General features: G+C 53.0%; 3 protein-coding genes across 5 annotated transcripts; 2 read left to right on the forward strand and 1 right to left on the reverse strand.

Moving 5' to 3' along the window:
• The first annotated feature begins 3 nt into the window (after positions 1 to 3).
• Positions 4 to 10,605, forward strand: SKIC2 (SKI2 subunit of superkiller complex). Its single transcript, XM_033102986.1, is given in 33 exon segments — positions 4 to 162; positions 239 to 342; positions 944 to 1,053; positions 1,152 to 1,269; positions 1,361 to 1,475; positions 1,581 to 1,655; positions 1,939 to 1,990; positions 2,086 to 2,278; positions 2,444 to 2,572; positions 2,778 to 2,923; positions 3,306 to 3,452; positions 3,581 to 3,665; positions 3,776 to 3,882; positions 4,166 to 4,316; positions 4,384 to 4,458; positions 4,460 to 4,480; positions 4,652 to 4,864; positions 4,944 to 5,054; positions 6,798 to 6,855; positions 6,858 to 6,952; positions 6,954 to 7,002; positions 7,005 to 7,027; positions 7,613 to 7,750; positions 7,906 to 8,031; positions 8,086 to 8,103; positions 8,231 to 8,335; positions 8,674 to 8,809; positions 8,908 to 9,034; positions 9,171 to 9,381; positions 9,519 to 9,629; positions 9,710 to 9,928; positions 10,118 to 10,258; positions 10,353 to 10,605. Coding segments are annotated over 33 exon segments (3,732 nt in total). The 5' UTR covers positions 4 to 140; the 3' UTR covers positions 10,554 to 10,605.
• A 50-nt stretch (positions 10,606 to 10,655) lies between these two features.
• Positions 10,656 to 12,964, reverse strand: DXO (decapping exoribonuclease). 3 transcript variants are annotated; one of them, XM_033102979.1, is made up of 7 exons: positions 12,740 to 12,964; positions 12,147 to 12,508; positions 11,741 to 11,976; positions 11,431 to 11,650; positions 11,172 to 11,307; positions 10,944 to 11,038; positions 10,656 to 10,858 (listed from the first exon to the last, which is right to left on the reverse strand). In XM_033102979.1, the coding sequence occupies exons 2-7, from the start codon at positions 12,500 to 12,502 to the stop codon at positions 10,708 to 10,710; spliced, it is 1,194 nt and encodes a 397-aa protein (XP_032958870.1). In that variant the 5' UTR covers positions 12,503 to 12,508; positions 12,740 to 12,964; the 3' UTR covers positions 10,656 to 10,707. The 3 variants fall into 3 exon arrangements, with proteins under 3 accessions (XP_032958870.1, XP_032958871.1, XP_032958872.1); XM_033102980.1 differs by having other exon boundaries at positions 12,147 to 12,547; positions 12,740 to 12,878; XM_033102981.1 differs by lacking the exon at positions 12,147 to 12,508 and having other exon boundaries at positions 12,740 to 12,868.
• STK19 (serine/threonine kinase 19) lies at positions 12,783 to 20,316 on the forward strand. Its single transcript, XM_033102983.1, is given in 8 exon segments — positions 12,783 to 13,216; positions 13,219 to 13,332; positions 13,471 to 13,607; positions 18,039 to 18,134; positions 18,436 to 18,575; positions 19,364 to 19,461; positions 19,569 to 19,716; positions 19,877 to 20,316. Coding segments are annotated over 8 exon segments (1,179 nt in total). The 5' UTR covers positions 12,783 to 12,816; the 3' UTR covers positions 19,923 to 20,316.
• Positions 20,317 to 20,534: the final 218 nt, after the last annotated feature.

A 20,534-nucleotide genomic window follows, 5' to 3' on the forward strand; every position in this document is an offset into this window, starting at 1 on the left:
GCCCCTCCGTAGCACTCGTGCACACCCCCAGCGGGGTGTGTACCGGAAGTCGCCTCCACTTCCGCCCGTTTCGGGGCGGAGCTTATCACACAGCTCCCCGCTGCGCTTTTGGGCTGCCTGGCCCCTACCGTGGCTCCTAGATGCTGGAGACAGAGCGACTCGGTGAGGGGGAGGGGGTGGAACGAAGAAATAGACAGAGATTGGCCTTGACCTCTGACCTCTGACCTTTCTCCTGTAGTACTACCTCCCCTAGAGCCCCTGGACCTGCCCCTTCGGGCTGTGGAGCTGGGATGCACTGGGCGCTGGGAGCTGCTGAATGTGCCTGGGGCTCCAGAGAGCACCGTGAGTGACTTTTGACCCTAACCTTTGACCCGCATTGAGCTTAAAACCTCTTCCTTACAGTAGGGTCTAGTATGACCAGCTCTTCTCTCCCTGGATACCTGTCCTCGGGGCCTGGACTGGTGCCGGACAGACTCCAGCCTAGTGGGCCTGCTGTGGGTCAGAGCCCATGTGAGGATCAGCCTGCAGCGCTGGGGTACCTTAGCTCTGAGAACTGCTCTTTCAAAGGTTGCAGTCCCTTTCTGTCTCCAAGCACTTGTCGGTGGCTGAGATGCTAGCCTTTGGAGATAAAGGCTCTTCATCTTTAGGTCTGGGATCTCTTTTCCTAAAGCTAGTGATTCTCGAATTTCAGTATGCCTCATGATTAGTGGGGGAGCTTTTTAAAAATACATATTCCTAGGTCCAGCCCCAGATTCTGAAGTACAAAATCTGTATTATTAACCAGCGCCTCAGGTAATTCAGCAGCAGGCCGTTTGTCCTGTAAAAAATGACAACCTTTGGAAAATCTTCCTTCACCTTAATTGTCCTAGTCTGTCTGAGACATCTACCATTTCTGATCTCAACACAAGTCCCATCACTTTCTCTCATCTTGTCCTTGTTCCAGCTTCCCCACGGCCTCCCCCCCTGTGCCCCGGATCTGCAGCAAGAAGCAGAGCAGTTGTTTCTGTCATCTCCAGCCTGGCTGCCTCTGCATGGTGTGGATCACCCAGCCCGGTGAGGGGTCTGGAGGGGACTGGACTAGTGAGATGGGTCTCTAAAAGAAGCTGAGACAGAGGAGAAAGAAGACCTGAAAATTACTTCCTTCTCATCAGAAAATGGCAGAGGAAGATGGATCCTTGGTCTCTCCTGGCTGTACTGGGGGCCCCAGTTCCCTCCGATCTACAAGCCCAGAGACACCCAACCACAGGCCAGATACTGGGCTACAAGGAGGTAAGTGATCAGGGGCCATGAGAAGCAGAGTTGGGAAAAGGCGGGTCAGAGGCAGGCTCAACCTCACTGAGGCTCTGATCTCTTGCCTCAGGTCCTGCTGGAGAATACAGACCTGACGGCCACGACCTCCTTGTCTCTTCGCCGGCCACCAGGGCCCGTTTCCCAGTCCCTATGGGGGAATCCAACACAGTACCCTTTCTGGCCAGGTGACTCTTGTGGAAATGAGATGGTTGGGGAGGGAGCCCTCAGTCTCCAAGGAAGGGTTCCCGTATCACCCCTCATGAATCTTTATTTGTCCAACCTCTCCCCAGGTGGAATGGACGAGCCCACCATAACAGATCTGAGCACTCGGGAAGAAGCTGAGGAGGAGATAGACTTTGAGAAAGGTGAGGTGGTGCCAGGATGGACCCTTGGGCGGCAGGGCTTCAAGTCTGGACCTTGCAGATGAGGGGACCAGGCCTATCACTGGGCTGCTTCATGCCTTTGAGCAAATTAGGAAAAGGCACCCTTTCCATAACAACCTTCTTTGTCATTTATTGGAAAGTGGTTACAACAAATGTTCCCAGTTACAACGTTTGTGCTGTGAATGACATCCTTTAGGTTTATGCAATGTACAATTTGTATAACGGTGTGCAGTGGCCCCATTCTCTCTCTGTCCCGGTCCTCCAGAGCTTCTTACCGTTCCACCTGGCTTCAAGAAAGGCGTGGACTTTGCACCAAAGGTGAGTTTTGAGGTGGGGGCATGGAGAAGTGGTGCCCTTATCTTACAGGACAGAGATGGACCTGACCAGGTCCCCTTTTTTTGCCTTTCTCCTCAGATCACTCAGCTCCAGCTCGTGGTTTGCTCAGCCTCAGCCGTCTGCTGGAACCCCTGGATTTGGGTGGGGGAAATGAGGATGGGAGGGAGGCAGTGGGACAGCCGGGAGGTACCAGAGGGGACACTGCTCCAGCCTCTCCCTGCAGTGCTCCCTTGGCCCGAACAAGCAGCTTGGAGGACCTAGTGTTGAAGGTTGGTGCTTCTGGGTGGTCGAGGCAGGAAAGAAGCAGCCTTGCCGCTGGGAGGGTGGACTGGCTTGGTTGGGTCTAAGGGGAAGATTGGAGCGTCTTTTGGGAGGAGTAGTAATGGAAAGTTTTCTGGCTATAACTTCATCATTCCTACCCCCGACTTTTTCAGGAAGCGACCACAGCTATATTGCCCACCGAGCTCCCCAAAGCCCTACCTCAGGAGCAGTGGGCTATTCCTGTGGATGTCACCTCCCCTGTTGGTGATTTCTATCGCCTCATCCCCCAGCCAGCCTTCCAGGTAGTGTGGCCCCGTCCTCACATGCTCCTCCACCTCCTCCCAGCCTCTCCCACCACAGGCCAGAAGCCTTCCCGCCCAGTCTTGGACCTCAGGCCCAGCCTTGCCTCACTCTGGCCTTCTCCCTACTGCCCTGCGTGCCCCATGAGCCAGAGGCAGGAAGGCCCCTCTCCGCTCTTCATTCTCCATGTATTTCTTTGTCCCACAGTGGGCATTTGAGCCCGATGTGTTCCAGAAACAGGCCATCCTGCACTTGGAACGGCACGACTCAGTCTTTGTGGCAGCTCACACGTCTGCGGGGAAGACAGTTGTGGCTGAATATGCCATTGCCCTCGCCCAGAAACACATGACACGGTACGGGTCCCCTCCCCTACCTTCCCCCTTCACCAGCCATTCCTGTTTCCCCTGCCTCTTTTCTAAATCTCATCTCTTCCCCATATCTTTTCTTCATCTTTTAGATGGGAGGTTTTGGGGAGAAACTAAGACGGGGGCCCAGAGAGAAATGAGAAGGTGCCGGGAGAGAGGTTAGAAGGCTGATCTACGTGCGTTTAGTTTAGGAAGAGGTTGAGAGTCAAAAGTTTTCTGGGATCACGTCATGCAGGAGAGTAAGGGCAGATTGGGTGAAGAAAGGGGGCCGCTGAGCCTGCAGTATGCTGCTGGGAGGGCTCAGGGTGGACAGGCGCTGCTGAGCACATGTCGTGTGGAGAGACGCGCTAACCTCACGCCCTCTTCCCAGCACCATCTACACTTCGCCCATCAAGGCTCTGAGTAACCAGAAGTTCCGAGACTTCCGAAACACATTTGGGGATGTGGGGCTGCTCACCGGGGACATACAGCTGCACCCGGAGGCCTCCTGCCTCATCATGACGACAGAGATCCTTCGGTGAGAGATGGGCATTCAGCACAGGTGGATGTGGGGCCAGGAAGCTGAGGCTGCTCTGGAGAGAGTGGCTGAGTTAAGAGTGGAGACGGGAGCTACTGGGGAGTCAGCCTTCGGTCTCTTCTCCCCAGCTCCATGCTGTACAGCGGCTCGGATGTCATCCGGGACCTGGAGTGGGTCATCTTTGATGAGGTTCACTACATCAACGACGCTGAGGTAAGCGCCGCGGGGCTCATGTGGGCCTGGTCCTTTCCTGTGGGACTGGTTCAGCAGCTCCCTATTCCCCCCTGAGCTGCCCGTGACTCGTTTTCCCTCCCTGTGCCCAGCGCGGGGTCGTGTGGGAGGAGGTGCTCATCATGCTCCCTGACCACGTCTCCATCATCCTTCTGAGTGCCACTGTCCCCAACGCCCTTGAATTTGCTGACTGGATTGGGTGAGGCGTGTGTCCTGGGGTGCTTGGGTGAAGGCCGCTGTAGTAGTGCTTGGTTGGGGTAGGGGGCCAAGACTGCCACAGCCTTGGGGGTGGGAGAAGAGGGTGGGGCTGGGGAACACGGCCCACTTGGGCCCAGACTACTTTGCATGTTTAGAGATACGATGACGGGGACAGCCTTCCAATCCGGCTTCCAGAAAAGGCTGGGTGAGGCCCGAGGGGGAAGGTGGTGGCGTGTGCGCTGCTCCTCCCACATCCCCCGCCCCCGCTGTCTCCCGCCCATCAGACGACTGAAGCGCCGTCAGATCTATGTGATCAGCACTGTCACTCGCCCCGTCCCCCTAGAGCATTATCTCTTCACGGGGAACAGCCCCAAGACGCAGGGTGAGCTCTTCCTGCTGCTGGACTCCCGAGGCACCTTCTACACAAAGGGGTAAGCCGGAGATGGGGAGTCAGGGCTGGCCTGGCTGGGTGTGACTGTGACGCCGCCCTCTGCATCCCCAGTACTATGCAGCTGTGGAGGCCAAGAAGGAGAGGATGAGCAAGCATGCACAGACCTTTGGGGCCAAGCAGCCCACGGCATCAGGGGGGGCCTGCACAGGTGCGAACCAGTAGGCTTTGTACCTGTCACCACCTGTTCCTTCCTGTTCTTTCTTCCCTGGTCCTCCGGGGGTTTGGACTTGAGCTTTGAGCTTGGGAGTTCTTTACCTGGCCCCACTTTGGGCCCCACAGTCTCCGACTCAGCCTCTGCCCCTTTGCGACCCCTCCCCAGGACCGCGGTGTGTACCTGTCCCTGCTGGCCTCCCTCCGCACCCGTGCACAGCTGCCCGTGGTGGTGTTCACCTTCTCCCGGGGCCGCTGTGATGAGCAGGCCTCAGGCCTCACCTCCCTTGATCTCACCACAAGTTCAGAGAAGAGTGAGATTCATCTCTTCCTGCAGCGCTGCCTCGCTCGCCTCCGAGGCTCTGACCGCCAGCTGCCCCAGGCATGGAGGGGGCACTTGGAGACGGGTGGGGACGGGGTGCTCCACGACCCTCCCCCAATCACGACCTCTGTCCCCGCAGGTGTTGCACATGTCGGAGCTCCTGCACCGAGGCCTGGGCGTGCACCACAGCGGCGTCCTGCCCATCCTCAAGGAGATCGTGGAGATGCTGTTCAGCCGCGGCCTGGTCAAGGTACGCACGCTGCCCACATGCATCACCGTGGGGCCTTGGGCAGATTGCCTAAGCTCCGCGAACTTCAGGTTTCCCATCTTAAAATGGGGATGCCCCAGATGTGAACAGTCAGTCTTCAGAAGAGAAAGCCAAAAAGCTAGCAAGCATATAAGTCGTCATCAGAAAAATGCAAATTGAAAACTCACGAGATAGGACTTTATTAGACTGGTAAAACTTAGGAAACCGGCTAATGCCAAGTGTTGCCAAAGATGAAGGAGACTACAAGCAGACCTCAGAGGTACTGCAGTTTTGGGGCCAGGCCACCATAGTAAAGAGAGATCGCAATAAAGTGAGTCACATGAGTTTTTGGTTTCCCAGTGCATATGAAAGTTATGTTCATATTATACCATAGTCTATTAAATGTGTAATAGCGTTATGTCTAAAACAATGTACACACTTTTTTTTTTTTTTTTTAAATTTAAGCAGGGTGCAGCTCACGGTGGCCCCATGTGGGGATCGAACTGGCAACCTTGGTGTTATTAGCACCACGCTCTAACCAACTGAGCTAACCGGCCACCCCACAATGTACACGCTTTAGTTAAAAAATACTTTATTGCTAAAAATTGCTAACCATCATCTGAGCTTTCAGCGAGTCAATCTTTTTGCTGGTGGAGGGTCTTGCCTAAATGTTGATGAAAATGCAGTATCTGCAAAGCGAATGAAGTGAAGTCTATAGGATTAGAGGAACCCTGGTAAAGGTTTGGCTAGTCTGGAGAGCACCCTGGCACTCTTTTTTAATTGGGGAATATTGGGGAACAGTATAGAAACAGAGTGTTATTCCAGGACCCATCAGCTCCATGTCAAGTCATTGTTTTCAATCTAGTTGTGGAGGGCGCAGCTCACTGGTCCACGTGGGACTCGAACCGGCGACCTTGGTGTTATGAGCACCACACTCTTAACCACTGAGTCAACCGGTCGCCCACCAGCAGCTCAGCTTCAAGCTCAAGCCGTTGCTTCTCACTGGTCCGTGTGGGAAATGAACCGGCAACCTTGTTAAAAGAGCTCGCATTCTAACCAACTGAGCCATCCGGCCGCCCCTACCCTGGCACTCTTTAGGCAAAAATAACATACTCTCTGACCCCCAATTCCATTCCTGAGTATAAACCACTAAGAAGGTCTCACTTGGTCCATGAGGGAACATGTCTGCTCTTCCTTTGTTGGCTGTTGTCTTGTGGCAGGTGGTACCGTGGTGTCCTTTACTGGGCGAGCAGGCAGGTAACTGGGGAGGCATGCACCCACAGGGTGCCCTGCTGCAGTTGGAAGCAAGGGATTAGGCATAACCATGTTAACATGGATGGATGTTGAAAGCACTACATGGAGGAAAAGAAATGAGAAAAACGGAAGGAGATATATCACTGCCTTTTAATGTGAATTGTAAATTACACGCACACAAAAGAAGACATTATGTGCCAGAACATAGTCACACACAAAGATACCCATTAAAACATGGGGATGACTGATAGTGGGGGATGGGAGTGGGATATGGGGGTACAAGGAAAGAAATAGACAGCTAAATAAATAAAATGAGGGAAAGCATAAGTCCTACTCTATAGATTTGCCCGGAGAGTTAATGGGATCCTGTGAGTTAAGCATTTGAGACGGTTGCCAGGTGCTTACTTAGCCTTGGCTGCAGAATAAGGTGCTCCCAGCCAGGGCTGGGCACCTGTGTGTAGTCCCTTGCTGATCCTCTGTCCCCCGTCCCAGGTCTTGTTTGCCACAGAGACCTTCGCCATGGGTGTAAATATGCCAGCCCGAACCGTAGTGTTGACTCCATGCGGAAGCATGATGGCTCCACCTTCCGGGACCTGCTCCCTGGGGAGTACGTGCAGATGGCAGGCCGGGCGGGCCGGAGGGGCCTGGGACCCCACAGGCACTGTCATCTTGCTCTGCAAGGGCCGCGTGCCCGAGATGTGGACCTGCACCGTATGATGATGGTGAGCCAGGTGGCATGAGGTCCCCCAGCTCTGGGGACCTGCTGTACCCTTTCTCCCAACCCTCTTCCCCTCTCCTTTCTTTCTGATTTTTTTTTTTTTGCCTGGAGAAGGCAAGATACGAATGAGCAGACCCAAGGATGAGACTGGATCTCATCTCTAGTCTTTTTCACTGTGAATACGGAGCTAGATAGGACCATTGAGAGTCTGCTGTGTTTCCCCAGAAATAAGACCCAGCCGAACAATCAGCTCTAATGCGTCTTTTGGAGCAAAAATTAATATAAAAACCCGGTCTTATTTTACTGTAAGACCGGATCTCATCTAACATAAGACCAGGTCTTATATTAATTTTTGCTTCAAAAGATGCATTAGAGCTGATTGTTCGGCTGGGTCTTATTTCCGGGGAAACACAGTATTACTTAATATCCCTCCCTTATTTTGCAGAGGAGGCGAGTAAACCGTTTGTCTAGGGTCCTATGGTTGTGGAGCTGGGACTAGCTCTGCTGGGGGTAGAGGCAGTCCCCAGAGGGCTGGCTGGGGAGCAGCAGGTCCCACCCCGATGTCACTGGCTTCTGTCACCCGGCGCAGGGGAAGCCGTCCCAGCTGCAGTCTCAGTTCCGCCTCACGTACACCATGATCCTCAACCTGCTGCGGGTGGATGCCCTCAGGGTGGAGGACATGATGAAGAGGAGCTTCTCTGAGTTTCCATCTCGCAAGGACAGCAAGGTGAGGGGTTGGGGGACCAGTATACCAGGCAGGATGCTGGACAAGGAAAGCCAGGCCGGGAAGAGGTGGGCATCTAGAGGCCAGTGGGGTGAGGTGGGGGGCGTGGCAGACTGAGCCTGGAGACTCGTTTTGCACCTACTCCCTCTTCTGCCCAGGCCCACGAACAGGCTCTGGCTGAACTGACCAAGAGGCTGGAGGCCTTGAAGGAGCCCGACATGACTGACCAGCTGGTTGACCTGCCTGAGTATTACAGGTGGGGGGAGGAACTGACAGAGAGCCGGGTGCCTGATCCAGGTGAGTGGCTGGGTAGGACATGGGGGGAGGAACTGACAGAGAGCCGGGGCCTGATCCAGGTGAGTGGCTGGGTGAGTGTTGGGGGGTGTGATGGAGGAGGGAAGGAAGAGAATGGGACACTCTGGGTGCTCGTGTCCCAGTGACACTTCGTCCCTTATCCCCTTTCTGCATATCTCCACCCTTTAGCGACGCGTCATGGAGTCTGTGAACGGGCTGAAATCTCTCTCCACTGGGAGGGTGGTGGTTGTGCAGAATCAGGAGCATCACAACGCCCTCGGCGTGATCCTGCAGGTGACAGCAACGGCAGTTTGGGCCCCAGAGTGGGGAGGGAGGAGCGAGCCCTCTCGTCTCTCCGACTTGGTGGGGGCAGCTTACACTCATCAGGGCCCATTTCCCCTCTTGCCCTCCTTTCTTTCCCATCACCACCGCTTCATGCCTACCTTGTCTGTTGTGTCTCCATGCCCCCACCCCCACCCCACAGTCTGCTCTGATTGCGTGACTTGGTTGCCCGTCTATACTGGGGGCTCTGCCTAGTTGCTCCATGATCCCTGCCGGACGGTGGGGACCTGGGCCCACCTTTGCTGTCCGCTCCTCACATCTTCCTGGCTTGGCCTCCCCACCTCCCCTAGGTGTCCTCGAACTCCACAAGCAGAGTATTCACAACCCTGGTCTTGTGTGATAAACACACGTGTGAGAGGGGGTCAGCCTCCCCAGATGTGCCCTACCCAGATGACCTCGTGGGATTCAAGTTGTTCCTGCCTGAAGGTGAGAGTGGGGCAGATGTCCAGGTTCCTGATGGCAGTGCGGCGGGACTCCCGCCTGGGTTCACGGTGAGGTCTGACCCTGCTCTCCCCTTTTCACAGGGCCCTGTGACCACACTGTGGCCAAGCTCCAGCCAGGAGATGTGGCCGCCATCACCACCAAAGTGCTCCGGGTGAATGGGGAGCAGATCTTGGAGGACTTCAGCAAGAAGCAGCAACCGAAATTCAAGTCAGAGTTGCTGGGGAGGCCCTTTTCCTGGGGAGGGACCGCATAATGGGGAGTAGGGAGGTGTGGTCAGGGAAGCTCGCCCAGCCTGAGGGGGGCTCCTATGGAAGAGAAGTCTCAAGACCTGCTCCTTCCTCAGAAAGGATCCCCCCATTGCTGCCGTGACCACTGCTGTCCAGGAACTGTTGCGTCTAGCTCAGGCCTACCCAGCAGGACCCCCTACCCTTGATCCTGTCAACGATTTGAAACTCAAGGATGTGTCGGTGGTTGAGGGGGGCCTTCGGGCCCGGAAGCTGGAGGAGCTGATCCGGGGGGCTCAGTGCGTGCACAGCCCCCGTTTCCCGGCCCAGGTAGGGCCCTGGATGCCATCCCACGCTGGAAGGGGGCTTTTCTTCTCTGGGCCCCACCCCCATCTCAGCCCTGGTCCTCAGGCCCCCTTGCTGAGGGTGAGGGGAAGGCTAACACGCTCTGCCCGTGGCTCCCGCAGTACCTGAAGCTGCGGGAGCGAATGCAGATACAGAAGGAGATGGAGCGTCTGCGCTTCCTGCTGTCGGATCAGTCGCTGCTGCTGCTCCCCGAGTACCACCAGCGAGTAGAGGTGGGAGCGAGGGGTCGCGGGGGACGGGGCTAGTGAGGGAGAGGACATCAGGCTCCCAACGTCTGCCATCTTTCTTCCAGGTGCTCCGAACCCTGGGTTACGTGGACGAAGCGGGCACGGTGAAGCTGGCAGGGCGGGTGGCTTGTGCCATGAGCAGCCATGAGCTGCTCCTCACTGAGCTCCTGTTCGACAACGCTCTGAGTGCCCTGCAGCCAGAGGAGATCGCGGCCCTGCTCTCTGGCCTGGTGTGCCAGAGCTCCGGGGACCCTGGGGAGCAGCTCCCAAGCACCCTCAAACAGGTATGGGATACTCCCACCCTTCTCTCCCTCCCTTAGCTGCAGCATTCCCAATCCCTACCATCAGGTTTCCCCAAGTGACCTCTCCAGCCTTGTAAGTGCCCTAAGAGCTGGAATGGCTTCTTCCTTGATCTGAGCCACCCCCATCCTAGAGCAGGAAAACGGTCTTAACCTCTCCTTCCCCATCTGCAGGGAATGGAACGTGTCCGGGCTGTGGCCAAGCGGATTGGTGAGGTCCAGGAGGCTTGTGGCCTGAATCAGACTGTGGAGGAATTTGTAGGGGAGCTGAATTTTGGGCTGGTTGAGGTTGTGTACGAGTGGGCCCGGGGCATGGTGAGTAACTGGAGCTTGGGGTTTTGCAGACGGCTGGTTGGGGAGAGGCTGCCTAGGCTTATCAAATTCAGTTCCCACCCTGCTTCCCCCACAGCCCTTCTCTGAGTTGGCAGGGCTCTCGGGGACCCCCGAGGGCCTGGTGGTCCGCTGCATCCAGCGCCTGGCAGAGATGTGTCGCTCGCTGCGGGGGGCTGCCCGCCTGGTGGGCGAGCCTGTGCTAGGTGCCAAGATGGAGACGGCAGCTACCCTGCTACGGAGGGACATTGTCTTTGCAGCTAGTCTCTACACTCAGTGAATGACCCCATGTAAAAATGTAATAAAACAGCAAGCCACCTGTGAGTACTTGAGATGCTGGGCAGGTTTGACTCAGTTCAAGACACAGCAAAGAGAACCACACAGAAATAGACCTTTATCTGTGCATGGAGACAGGACCCGCCCCCACTGCAGCATCAGTCCGTGGGGGAGGGTGTCTTGGGGGGTGATGGGAGGTCCTGGGTCATGGCTTCCACGTACCATGTGGGCAGGAAGGCATGGGGTGCATCTCGGTGTACAGACACTGTGACTGGGCCACCAGGCTCCCAGGAGAAGAGGTGGACGAGCCTGAGGGGAAGATGGAGTCGCTAGTTGAGGGCTGGAGGGTGAGCTTCTGGGACCCAGAGGGGAGGGGCAGAGCTGAATGCCTCACCTGGGGTCATCCTGGACAACTGTGTTCTGGGCAAAGCTAAGGAAGGCGGCACAGAAGTTCATGCACACGGAGGGATTCCAGCCATCACGGTCATTCTGGAGAGGGCCAAGGAGGAGGCAGAGACAAGTGAGGGTGAAGGTAGGAGAAAGGGAAGGTGTAGCTGCAGCCCTGGACAATGGACCTGTGGTCTTGGTGTGGGTAGTGGGTGCTGCGACATCATTGCCTTACCCTGACATGTTCAAACATCTGCATGGTGGGAAAAGTCTTGAGGGAACAGACGAAACCCTCTGGGGTACGGAAGCCAGCGACAACATTTGGGACTCCTGGGAGGAACGACTGAGCCCACCACTTTAGAAGCTTGTGTCTGTCAGGAAAGGCGAGGCATCGGTGTCAGTAGGACCCCATCTCCATGCTCCAGCCTCCTCTTCCCCCAAATCCCTTTCCCAGCTCTCAGTTCTAGGCTGTTGCCCTGCCCATCCCCGCAAACCTGTAGAAGCTTCTCCATTGGCCAGGGCTGTGCATCTCCTTGGAGGTCTTGAGCTCCACATAGCAGGTGGGGGGCTGTGGGGATGGGGCCTGGGGGTCTGTGCAGTCTACCTCCCCTGCGAAGAGCAGAGGGTGGTTTCCCAGGCGGCTGCGTAGCACAGAGCAGAAGGCCACGTTGGTGTTAACCTCCCCAGAGGGGTCCGGGGAGCCTCCAGGTTTGTCTGCACAAGGAGAGAAGTGGCAGCACGGTTTTCAGTGGATCTGTCTCTGGGGAAGGGGGGAGGGGGCTACGGAGCAGGGGCAACTCTCACCTGCACACATGTACTGCTCGAACTTGTACCCCATGTACATAAGCTCCTGAAGGAGAGGTGGCCGGGTAAGCCTCTGAGCCCGAGCAGCCAGTGTCTCTACCTCACTCAGGTACAGTGTCCCCTGGAACCGGGAGGCTGCCAGCTGCCAGCCGTCCTGCCGCTCATACGGTGTTGTTAGCAGTTTTGTCAGGTGCCCACGCCACGTCACTACGGCTCCTGCCAGCCAGCCTGGACCCCTGAGAGGGAGGAGTTAGAGGCTGAAGGTCTGACACAAGCACCAGCTCAAATGGCTCCCCAAAGAACAGACCAAGTTCCTTCTAAGGACTGAACGCCCTCCAGCTTTGGCTCTGCTAATTTTAAGGGGCAGGTGCAAGTCTCTCCGTCTTGTGTGCTCTGCTCTGCTCACCCCTCCAGCTGGCCTCGGTGCTCCAGGAGCCAGCGTAGCAGGTGGTCCAGGCTCTCTCGGACTTCCTCGTCCCGGGGCTGGTATCGATTGGGGTATCCGTCTCTGAGGTCAAAGTTGGGGCCCTGACCATTGGTGGGGGGTGGGCTGTAGTAGCGCAAGGCTCGGGCATCTCCATGGTACTGGCGTTGGGCGTCCAGGGAGAAGCAGCCCAACTGGGAAGGGCGCCGGTAAAAAGGAAAGGGCCCAGAGTAGAGGGCAGGGTCTGTGGGCAGTGAAGGTGCTGGGTGGGAGACTTTATTCCGAGGCTCAACTACTTCTGTCTTCCCAGCTCCTCTCTTGGTCCCTCTGGGCTCCATGAGGTCCTGATAGGTGGGGGAAAGTTCCCCTTTTATAGAGGAGGCCTGGAGAAGCGGGACCCAGGGTCAGAACTAAGAAAGCCTCGGGATGGCCAGGCTCTGGCCTTGAAACACGCAGGCCCCAGCCCCTCAAACAACCATGGCCAGGGGCACCCACGACCTCTCCCCTTGATTCCCTCCGCCCCTCGATTTTCCCGAGGTGAATGGTGTTTGGGCTCAGATCAAGGATCTGGGTACCTCTAAGCCCGCCAACCTCGACTTCCACCTCCGCAGAGCTATGACGTCACGGCAGGCACACCAGAAGTCGAAGAGGGATGCAAAAGTGGTTTTCCGCTCTCGATGACGCAATCATTCAGCGACAGTGGCAGGCAAACCCCTCGGGGGCGCTGGGTGGCGTGTGGGGCTGCGCGCTGCACCTGGGGGTTGATCGCAACGCGGCCCCGGCGCCCCGCAGAGCCGCCAGGCACCCCGGCCGTGAGAGCCGCTGGAGGCAGACGAGCAGCACTGGCTGCGGGGCCTCGGCCGGCCCGGGAGGACCTGGGAGCCGCATCGGCGCCGCCCCTCCCAGCCAGGTTCCGAGAGGACGAGTGGACGCCTCTTTCGTCACCGCGTCGGCCAAATTACACCGAGCTGACTGGTCTCCGAGACGTCACTGCTCCGCGCCGGAAGTCAATTTTCGTGATCTCTTCCTTCGCACCTACCCTTTCCCCGGGCCCCACGTTCCCGGGACATGAGCCGGAAGAGGCAGCGCCTGGTCCCGGAGACCTTGGGCCTGAAGAGGCGGCGGGAACTAGGGCATACAGAGGCGGATCCCTTGAGGGGCGAGGCAGGTAACGATGGCAACCTCGGGGCGAGGCTCAGCACCTCAGCCCGAGTGGCCTCGCCTCTCGTCACCCTAGATGTTGGGAGAATGGCGCCCCCTTGATTGTGCGCCCCTCCCACCCCAGTGACCGGCTGTCTCCGCCCAGGGTCGGCGCGCGCCGCAGTCGCCGAACTGGTGCGGCTGTTCCCGCGAGGCCTGTTCGAAGATGCGCTGCCGCCCATCGCGCTCAGGAGCCAGGTGTACAGCCTCGTGCCGGACCGGACCGCGGCTGACCGGCAGCTGGTGAGGGGCGTCGGAGCCACGGACCCAAGCGGCACTCAGAGCCTCAGTCCGTCCGCCAGTCCTTCTGCCATTCAGCAAGCGTTAGGTCTTTCGGGGCCAGGCATTGCGGTGCCACAGGAGTGCTACATACCTATTAAAAGACCCTCAGGCAGCAGGGAGCATGCCAAATCATAGTGGAAGAGCGAAGCTTTGCGGAAAACGGAGTCATTGGGCATGGTTGGAGCCTACAGCACCGGGAATGTAGGCAGATGTCAGATTACAACAAGCCTTGTGCATCAGTGTTTCCGTTTTACACTGAGGGCGGTGAGCTGGTAGAGCGTGGTAAACAGGAGAGGAAGCGGTTCGTTGGGTGGCTTGGAAGTAGTGAGATGAGGCAGGGAGATCAATTAGGAAGATAAGGTCTAAATTAGGGCAGTGTAGTACGGGGGAGAGGCTTGGTGAAGGTGAGGGATGTGGGAAGTGGGAAAAGGCAGGAATCCAGGATAAGTCAGATTTTCCAGATGGCAGACTGAGCGGTTGGTGCAGTGAATAGAGTAGGAGCACACTGAGTTGGCTGGGGGCAGAAATGATGTGTTTAATTTTGTACTCGTTGAATTGGAGGTGCTTGTGGAGCATCCGAAGGCAAATGTGTAGCAGGCAGTTGGATATGAGGGTTTGGAGGGAATTCTGGGCCAGTGATGTAGAACTGGAAGTTATCGAGATGTGAGTAGTGTAGTCAGTCTGTGGATGTGGGTGAGATCGGGTAGCAAGAGTGAGTTGAAGAGTGATTTTTAACTTTTTTACAAACTTTAGGAGATAATGAAAGCTATGCCTCTCTTTCCAGAAAAAATGCACATATGCCACATATATAACAGGTACATGTACAATTTTGGGGGGAGGGTGTTTCACAGATCCTCTGAGGCCCAAGGTTAAGGACCTTGGATTTACAGTTAAAGATAATAGGGCCAAATCCACAGTGCTGGGAGATACCAACATTTAAAGCAGTGTTTCTCAGAGTATGTCCTGAGTTATACCTGTACCAGAATTACATGGGCTGCTTCTTTAATAATACAGGCTCCTGGGACTCATTCAGGCTATTGAATGGGTTAGGACCTGGGAATCTACATTTTTGAACTACTGCCCCAAGTGATTCTTAATGTGCCTTAAAATTTGAAATCCACTGATGTAAGGGGAAAGGAAAGGGAGAGGAGGGAACTGCCAGAGTTAGGGGGAACCTAGGAAGAGTCCTATTGTGGAAGAAATTTTCAAGAAGGTGGAGTAGTTGGAGATGTTAGAACCCGTGATTGAGGGTAGTAGTCTCTGAAGAGGTCAAGAAACATAATATCCCAAATCTGTCCATTGGGTTTAGCAGGTAGAAGGTTAATGTGGCAACCTGTCAGGAAGAAGAGGGAAGAACAGGAAGATGGAGACCAGCTCCAGTCTCATGAGGAAGCAAGTCAAGTGGAACCACTCCTCATATAGTATTGTTTTTAATTTATTGGTGTTAGCCTAGATTTAAAAAAAAAAAATATATATATATATATATATATATATATATATATATATATATATATAAATTGGCACAAAAGAAATACAAACATGCACACACACAATTTAAAGAATGTTTGCAAAGCAAATACCCAGTTCGCCACCACCCACGTCAGACTGAGAACATGGCCACCATCCCACATACATCTCTCTCTGATCAAAACGCCTTATGTCCTTGGGAGGTAACTGTGGTACTATCTTGACTGGTATGATAATCACTCTTTTTTTTTATACCATCTACTCGTATGTGTTTATCCATAAATAACACAGTTTACTTGTTCCCATTTTTTTGAACTTGATATAAACAAAATCATTACTGTACGTATTTATATCTTGTTTCACTAGATGAATATTTTTGAGATTCTTCCAAGTTGTTGTGTGTAGTTATAGTTAATTCATTTGCATAGATTTCTGTTTTGTGAATCCAATTTTGTCCATTCTCATGGAAGAAATTTTATTTTTCTAGGAACTTACTGATTTCATCTAAATTTTCAAATTCATTAGTATAAAGTTTACAATCTCATTGTTTGTAGAATTTGTAGTGTTGACCTTTTTTGCATCTTCATATTGGTTATCTGTGCTTTTTCTAGGTTTCTCCTCACTTTTTCTTGGATAGTCTCACCAGTGGTTTATCCATGTTAATAGTCTTTCAAAGAATTAACGTTTAGCTTTGTTGCTCTCGTATGCATGTTTTCTGTTTCTGTTAATCTGTTTCCCCTCTACTGTTAGGTTTATTTTACTTTTATTTCCCATTAATTTTCATCCTTTCTTCTTTTTTCTGTTTATTAAAATTTATTGGGGTGAAAATAGTTAGTAAAATTACATAGGTTTCAAGTGTACAATTCTGTAATACATCATCTATGTATCATATTGTGTGTTCACCACCCAGAGTTAGTTCTCCTTCCATTACCATATATTTGACCCCCTCTTCTTTTCTAATAGATGCACGTCAGGCTGTAATTTTCCACTAAGTATTGATATTTATCTGTCTCCCAAGTTTTGGTATATAATTTCATTATAATTTGTTTCAAAATGTCTTCTAATTTCCGTTTTGATTTTTTTTTTCTTTTATTCATTGGGTTGATTGGAAATGTATGTCTTAATTTCTAAACATTTTCTTATTACCTTGTTACTGATTTCTGGCATAAATGATATTGTGGCCAGAGAACATACACAATATAATTTCAGTCATTTGAAACTTTTTGAGACTTGCTTTGTGCTATGTGGCCAGTTTTGCTAAATATTCTATGTGTATTTGAAAAGAATATGCATTATTCAGTTATTAATTTCTTAGTAACTAGAATTATTATTGAAGTCTTTTATTTTTTCACAGATTATTTTGTCTGTTCTCTGAGTTCATGAGAGTTGGATTAATATACTTCTGTGATTGTGGATTTGTTATTGTCTCTTTAAATATTCCCCCTATCTTATTATCTCTTTTCAGTCCTCCTGGGAATCTAGTTAAACATATATTAGACCTTCCCTTTGTATCTTTTACGTTTCTTAGCCTCTTCTCTGCATTTTCAATTTTTTTGACTGTCTTTATTTTGGTTAGTTTTTTAATCTGTCTTACTGGTTAGTAGCTTTTTATTTAGCTGTGCCTTAATTCGTTAAACCCATCCATCAAGTTCTTGATTGCGCTTGCCTTATTTTTCAGAATTTCTACTTGGATTTTTTCAAATCCATTATGCCAATTTTTAGAATTTCCTGCTGAAATTTTCTACCATGGCTTTTATTTATTTTAGTATTATAAACAGTTTTGTGTTTTTTTAAAATAGTGTGTTTTTGATAATTCCGTAATAACATGTCTTTTGAGGTCTATTTCTATTGTCTGTTCCTTTTGAATTTTGTTTTCTTGTGTGCCCAGTTTATTTTATTTTATTTATTTTAAAGATTTTATTGGGGAAGGGGAACAGGACTTTATTGGGGAACAGTGTGTATTTTTCCAGGATTGTTTCCAAGTTGTTGTGCTTTCAGTCTTAGTTGTGGAGGGCGCAGCTCAGCTCCAGGTCCAGTTGCCGTTGTTAGTTGCAGGGGGCGCAGCCCACCATCCCTTGCGGGAGTCGAACCAGCAACCTTGTGGTTGAGAGGACACGCTCCAACCAGCTGAGCCATCCGGGAGCTCAGCAGCAGCTCAGCTCAAGGTGCCATATTCAATCATTAGTTGCAGGCGGCGCTGCCCACCATCCCTTGCAGGAAATCGAACCTGGCAACCTTGTGGTCAAACTGGCCCATCTGGTAATTGAACCGGCAGCCTTCAGAGTTAGGAGCATGGGGCTCTAACTGCCTGAGCCACCGGGCCAGCCCTGCCCAGTTATTTTTGACCGCTGGACAGATTTTCCTAAATCATCAAATGTCCTCCATGTCCCTATTACTTCTATGAATTCTGTGTTCACTTAGATTTCATATTAGTCTGGTAATTCCTTATTATTTTATAAGCTCTTTAATGCTTAAAATTTTTAAAATAATATTCAGCGTTTTAATTAATTTTCAGCAGGTGGGTTGGTTCTTTATGTATTCCTGGAAACAGTGGCCTTGGTTGATTTTTATTTGTTTTAAATATTTTGTCTCATATTCCTCTCGACCTTCCCCTACCCAAAATCTAGACTGTTAATTCCTTGAGAGCAGGGCCTGTGTCTTAATCACTATTTTATCTTAGTGTCTGGCATATGATTGGTCTTAGAAAACATATATTGATTGTTCGACAGACAACAGATGAGGTGGGTGGGTGGGTAACTAACTGGAAAAGACTATTTGGTGATATACCCGATTCTCTCCCCACAGTTTTTCTGTTACTTAGAGAAAAACTCCCCAGTGCAGGCAAATGAAACCTCTCTGCCCCAGAGTATAGCAGAGCATCTCACCCTGACACCCTTCTTTTCACTCCCATCTTTCTGGAGACAGAAGGCGCTTCAAGAACAGGGGGAGATCAGAGTCATCCAGCTGGGCTTCGACTTGGATGCCCATGGCATCATCTTCACCGAGGATTACAGGACCAGAGTGCGTGTGACTGTGTGTCGGGGGGGTCGGGGGTGGGCAGACAGGGAAGTTGGGGAGAGGAAATCAAGAAAAGAGCCAACTCCTCTGCCCCACATCTCGCAGAGGGCACAGGGCTCTGGTAAGTAGTAATATGAGAGAGAGGAGGAGGAGGAAGAAGAAGAAAAGCATGAAAGGTGGAAGAACCTATGCAGGCAGGAGCCTTCCTCCCACTGCAGAGACATGTCCTGGAGAAAGAGGTCGCTGGTGTGGGGGGGACTGGCGGGAGGTGGAGGCGGACCATGTCTCTCACCTTTGGTTCCAGGTCCTCAAGGTCTGCGATGGCCGATCGTATGCTGGGGCAGTGCAGAAGTTTCTGGCTACGGTGCTTCCAGCCTGTGGGGACCTTAGCTTCCAGCAGGACCAAATGACAAAGACCTTTGGCTTCAGGGACAGAGAGATCACGTGAGACTTGGGGGACCAACTAAATAGGCACCTGGCACCTCTGTGCCACCCTCCCCTCCAATCTTGTCGTTTTCCTTTTGCTGAACCTGCCAAAAAGGCTGACTTTTTAGAAAAATGACCTAAATTTGTGTATTCCTTCCCCCCAAGAGAGGAGGCCTGTCTTACCTGGGCCTTGGGAAGAGCCCTGGACTAAGATTCAGGAGATCTGGGTAGTTAATCCAATGCTTATAGAGACCAAGAGAATAGAGAATGGTGGGAGTTGACATGCCCCCAAAGCGCTCACATTCAAAAGAACAACAGCAGGCAGGGGCTAAATAAAAATACCAGTTCAGGGGCTGTGTCTGGCTCAGGCTGTCTACTTCGTAACCCGTGGTGTGGGTGAAGGCGCTTGATGAACTTCTTTTCAGTAAGCTGTGGCAGGAGCTGTGGTGAGGTCTGTGAGGCAGTGGCGGGAGCACAGAAGAAAGGCCCTTATTTCTCCCCTGGGGGTGGGACTGAGCGTGTGTCAGGGCATGTGGTCAGGGAGGGCTTCCGAGAGCGGTTTTACTGAACAAGTAATAGTAGCAGGAAAGGACGGAGTGGGAGGGCAGTCGGGTAGGCTGATGGGATCGCAGGGGTGCAGCTCGGGCAGCCTGCTATGAGCAGGGGTGCAGCAGAGGAGGTACAAGGAGCGGGGCCCCTTTGCATGCCTATGTTTCTGGAGACGGTGTCCAAACATTAGGGGGTGGGGAGGAAAGAGGATTCTCACAGCCCAGGCCTCATTTCTCCTGGCTTCGCACCCCTCTTAGGCAGCTGGTGAACGCCGGAGTCCTTACTGTCCGAGACGCTGGGAGTTGGTGGCTAGCTGTGCCTGGAGCTGGGAGATTCATTAAGTGTTTTGTTAAAGGTATCCTGATTGCAGCTCTAGCCCCCAGCCCCTCAAGAACACCTTTTGGTGGCTCCTCTGGCCTGCAGGCCTCACCTTTTCCCACTCCGATGCCATGTCTCCTTCAGGGCGCCAGGCTGTCCTTGGCATGGTCCGGAAGGCCAAGTACCGGGAGCTGCTCCTGTCAGAGCTTCTGGGCCGGCGGCCGCCTGCTGCGGTGCGACTCGGCCTTGCCTACCATGTGCACGACCTCATTGGGGCCCAGCTGGTGGACTGGTGAGCCTTGCCCCCAACTCTGGTGGTGACAGAGCGATGACCAAGGTTGGGTGTCCTCCCCAGTCTTGCTTTATTCAGTCTCCTGTCTCCTCCGGCCACGCTCAGTCTCCTAGACCTGGGCCTACGTGTCTGGCTCCAGCCATGTCTTTGTCTTGCGCAGTGTCTCCACCACTTCTGGAACCCTCCTGCGCCTGCCAGAGACGTGAGGATTCTACTCATCGTTGCACACCTCCCCAGAGGGGGTGAGAGGGGCCCAGGAGTGTTGCTCAGTGGTGGCTGAGACAGGGTCACCTTGGGAAAGCTTGGGACCAGGATGAGTGTTGGGCTTGTGACCATGCGAACAAAGGGTCAGATCTTGACTGCAGCTGTTACCTGGGACCTGAGCCAGTGGTGGGTTTGGGCAATACTTCTCAGCCCTTCCCTGGAAGTGGAGACAGAGATTGCCAAGGCCATGGCTGCTGCCATTACTGTCTTGGGATAAGAAGGTGTGGTTTCCAGGGAGCTGGTGAGGGAGGGTAGGGTTCTCTTCACTACATGTTGGGTTGAAACTGCCAAATAAAGTACTTCTGCCGGTGCTATTTCCTGGGTGTCTTTTGTTTAATGTGATGTGTGGCGCCTCATTTGGGGTAGAGGTAAAGCACAGTTGGGCGTGAACTTTGCCTCATTCAGAGAGGAAAAGGGACGTTTGAAGTCAGCTCTGCCTGGGGGCTGGTAAGGGTGTGCTTGATCTAACCACAGAATTTCTGTCATGGCCTGCAAAAAGCCAAGGCCTCATGTAGTTAGTTTTTGTGGGGGTTAGAGTAAGAGACCAGTGTCTT

This window comes from Rhinolophus ferrumequinum, chromosome 3, assembly GCF_004115265.2.
Source record: "Rhinolophus ferrumequinum isolate MPI-CBG mRhiFer1 chromosome 3, mRhiFer1_v1.p, whole genome shotgun sequence".
Taxonomy (NCBI): domain Eukaryota; kingdom Metazoa; phylum Chordata; class Mammalia; order Chiroptera; family Rhinolophidae; genus Rhinolophus; species Rhinolophus ferrumequinum.

Coding starts and splice junctions, on each gene's coding strand:
- DXO (XM_033102979.1), bottom strand. CDS start 12,502: ATGGAGCCCAGAGGGACCAAGAGAGGAGCTGGGAAGACAGAAGTAGTT. Junction 11,308..11,430: donor CAATGGAGAAGCTTCTACAG/GTTTGCGGGGAT, acceptor CTTTCCTGACAG/ACACAAGCTTCTAAAGTGGT. Junction 10,859..10,943: donor GTTGTCCAGGATGACCCCAG/GTGAGGCATTCA, acceptor TCTTCCCCTCAG/GCTCGTCCACCTCTTCTCCT.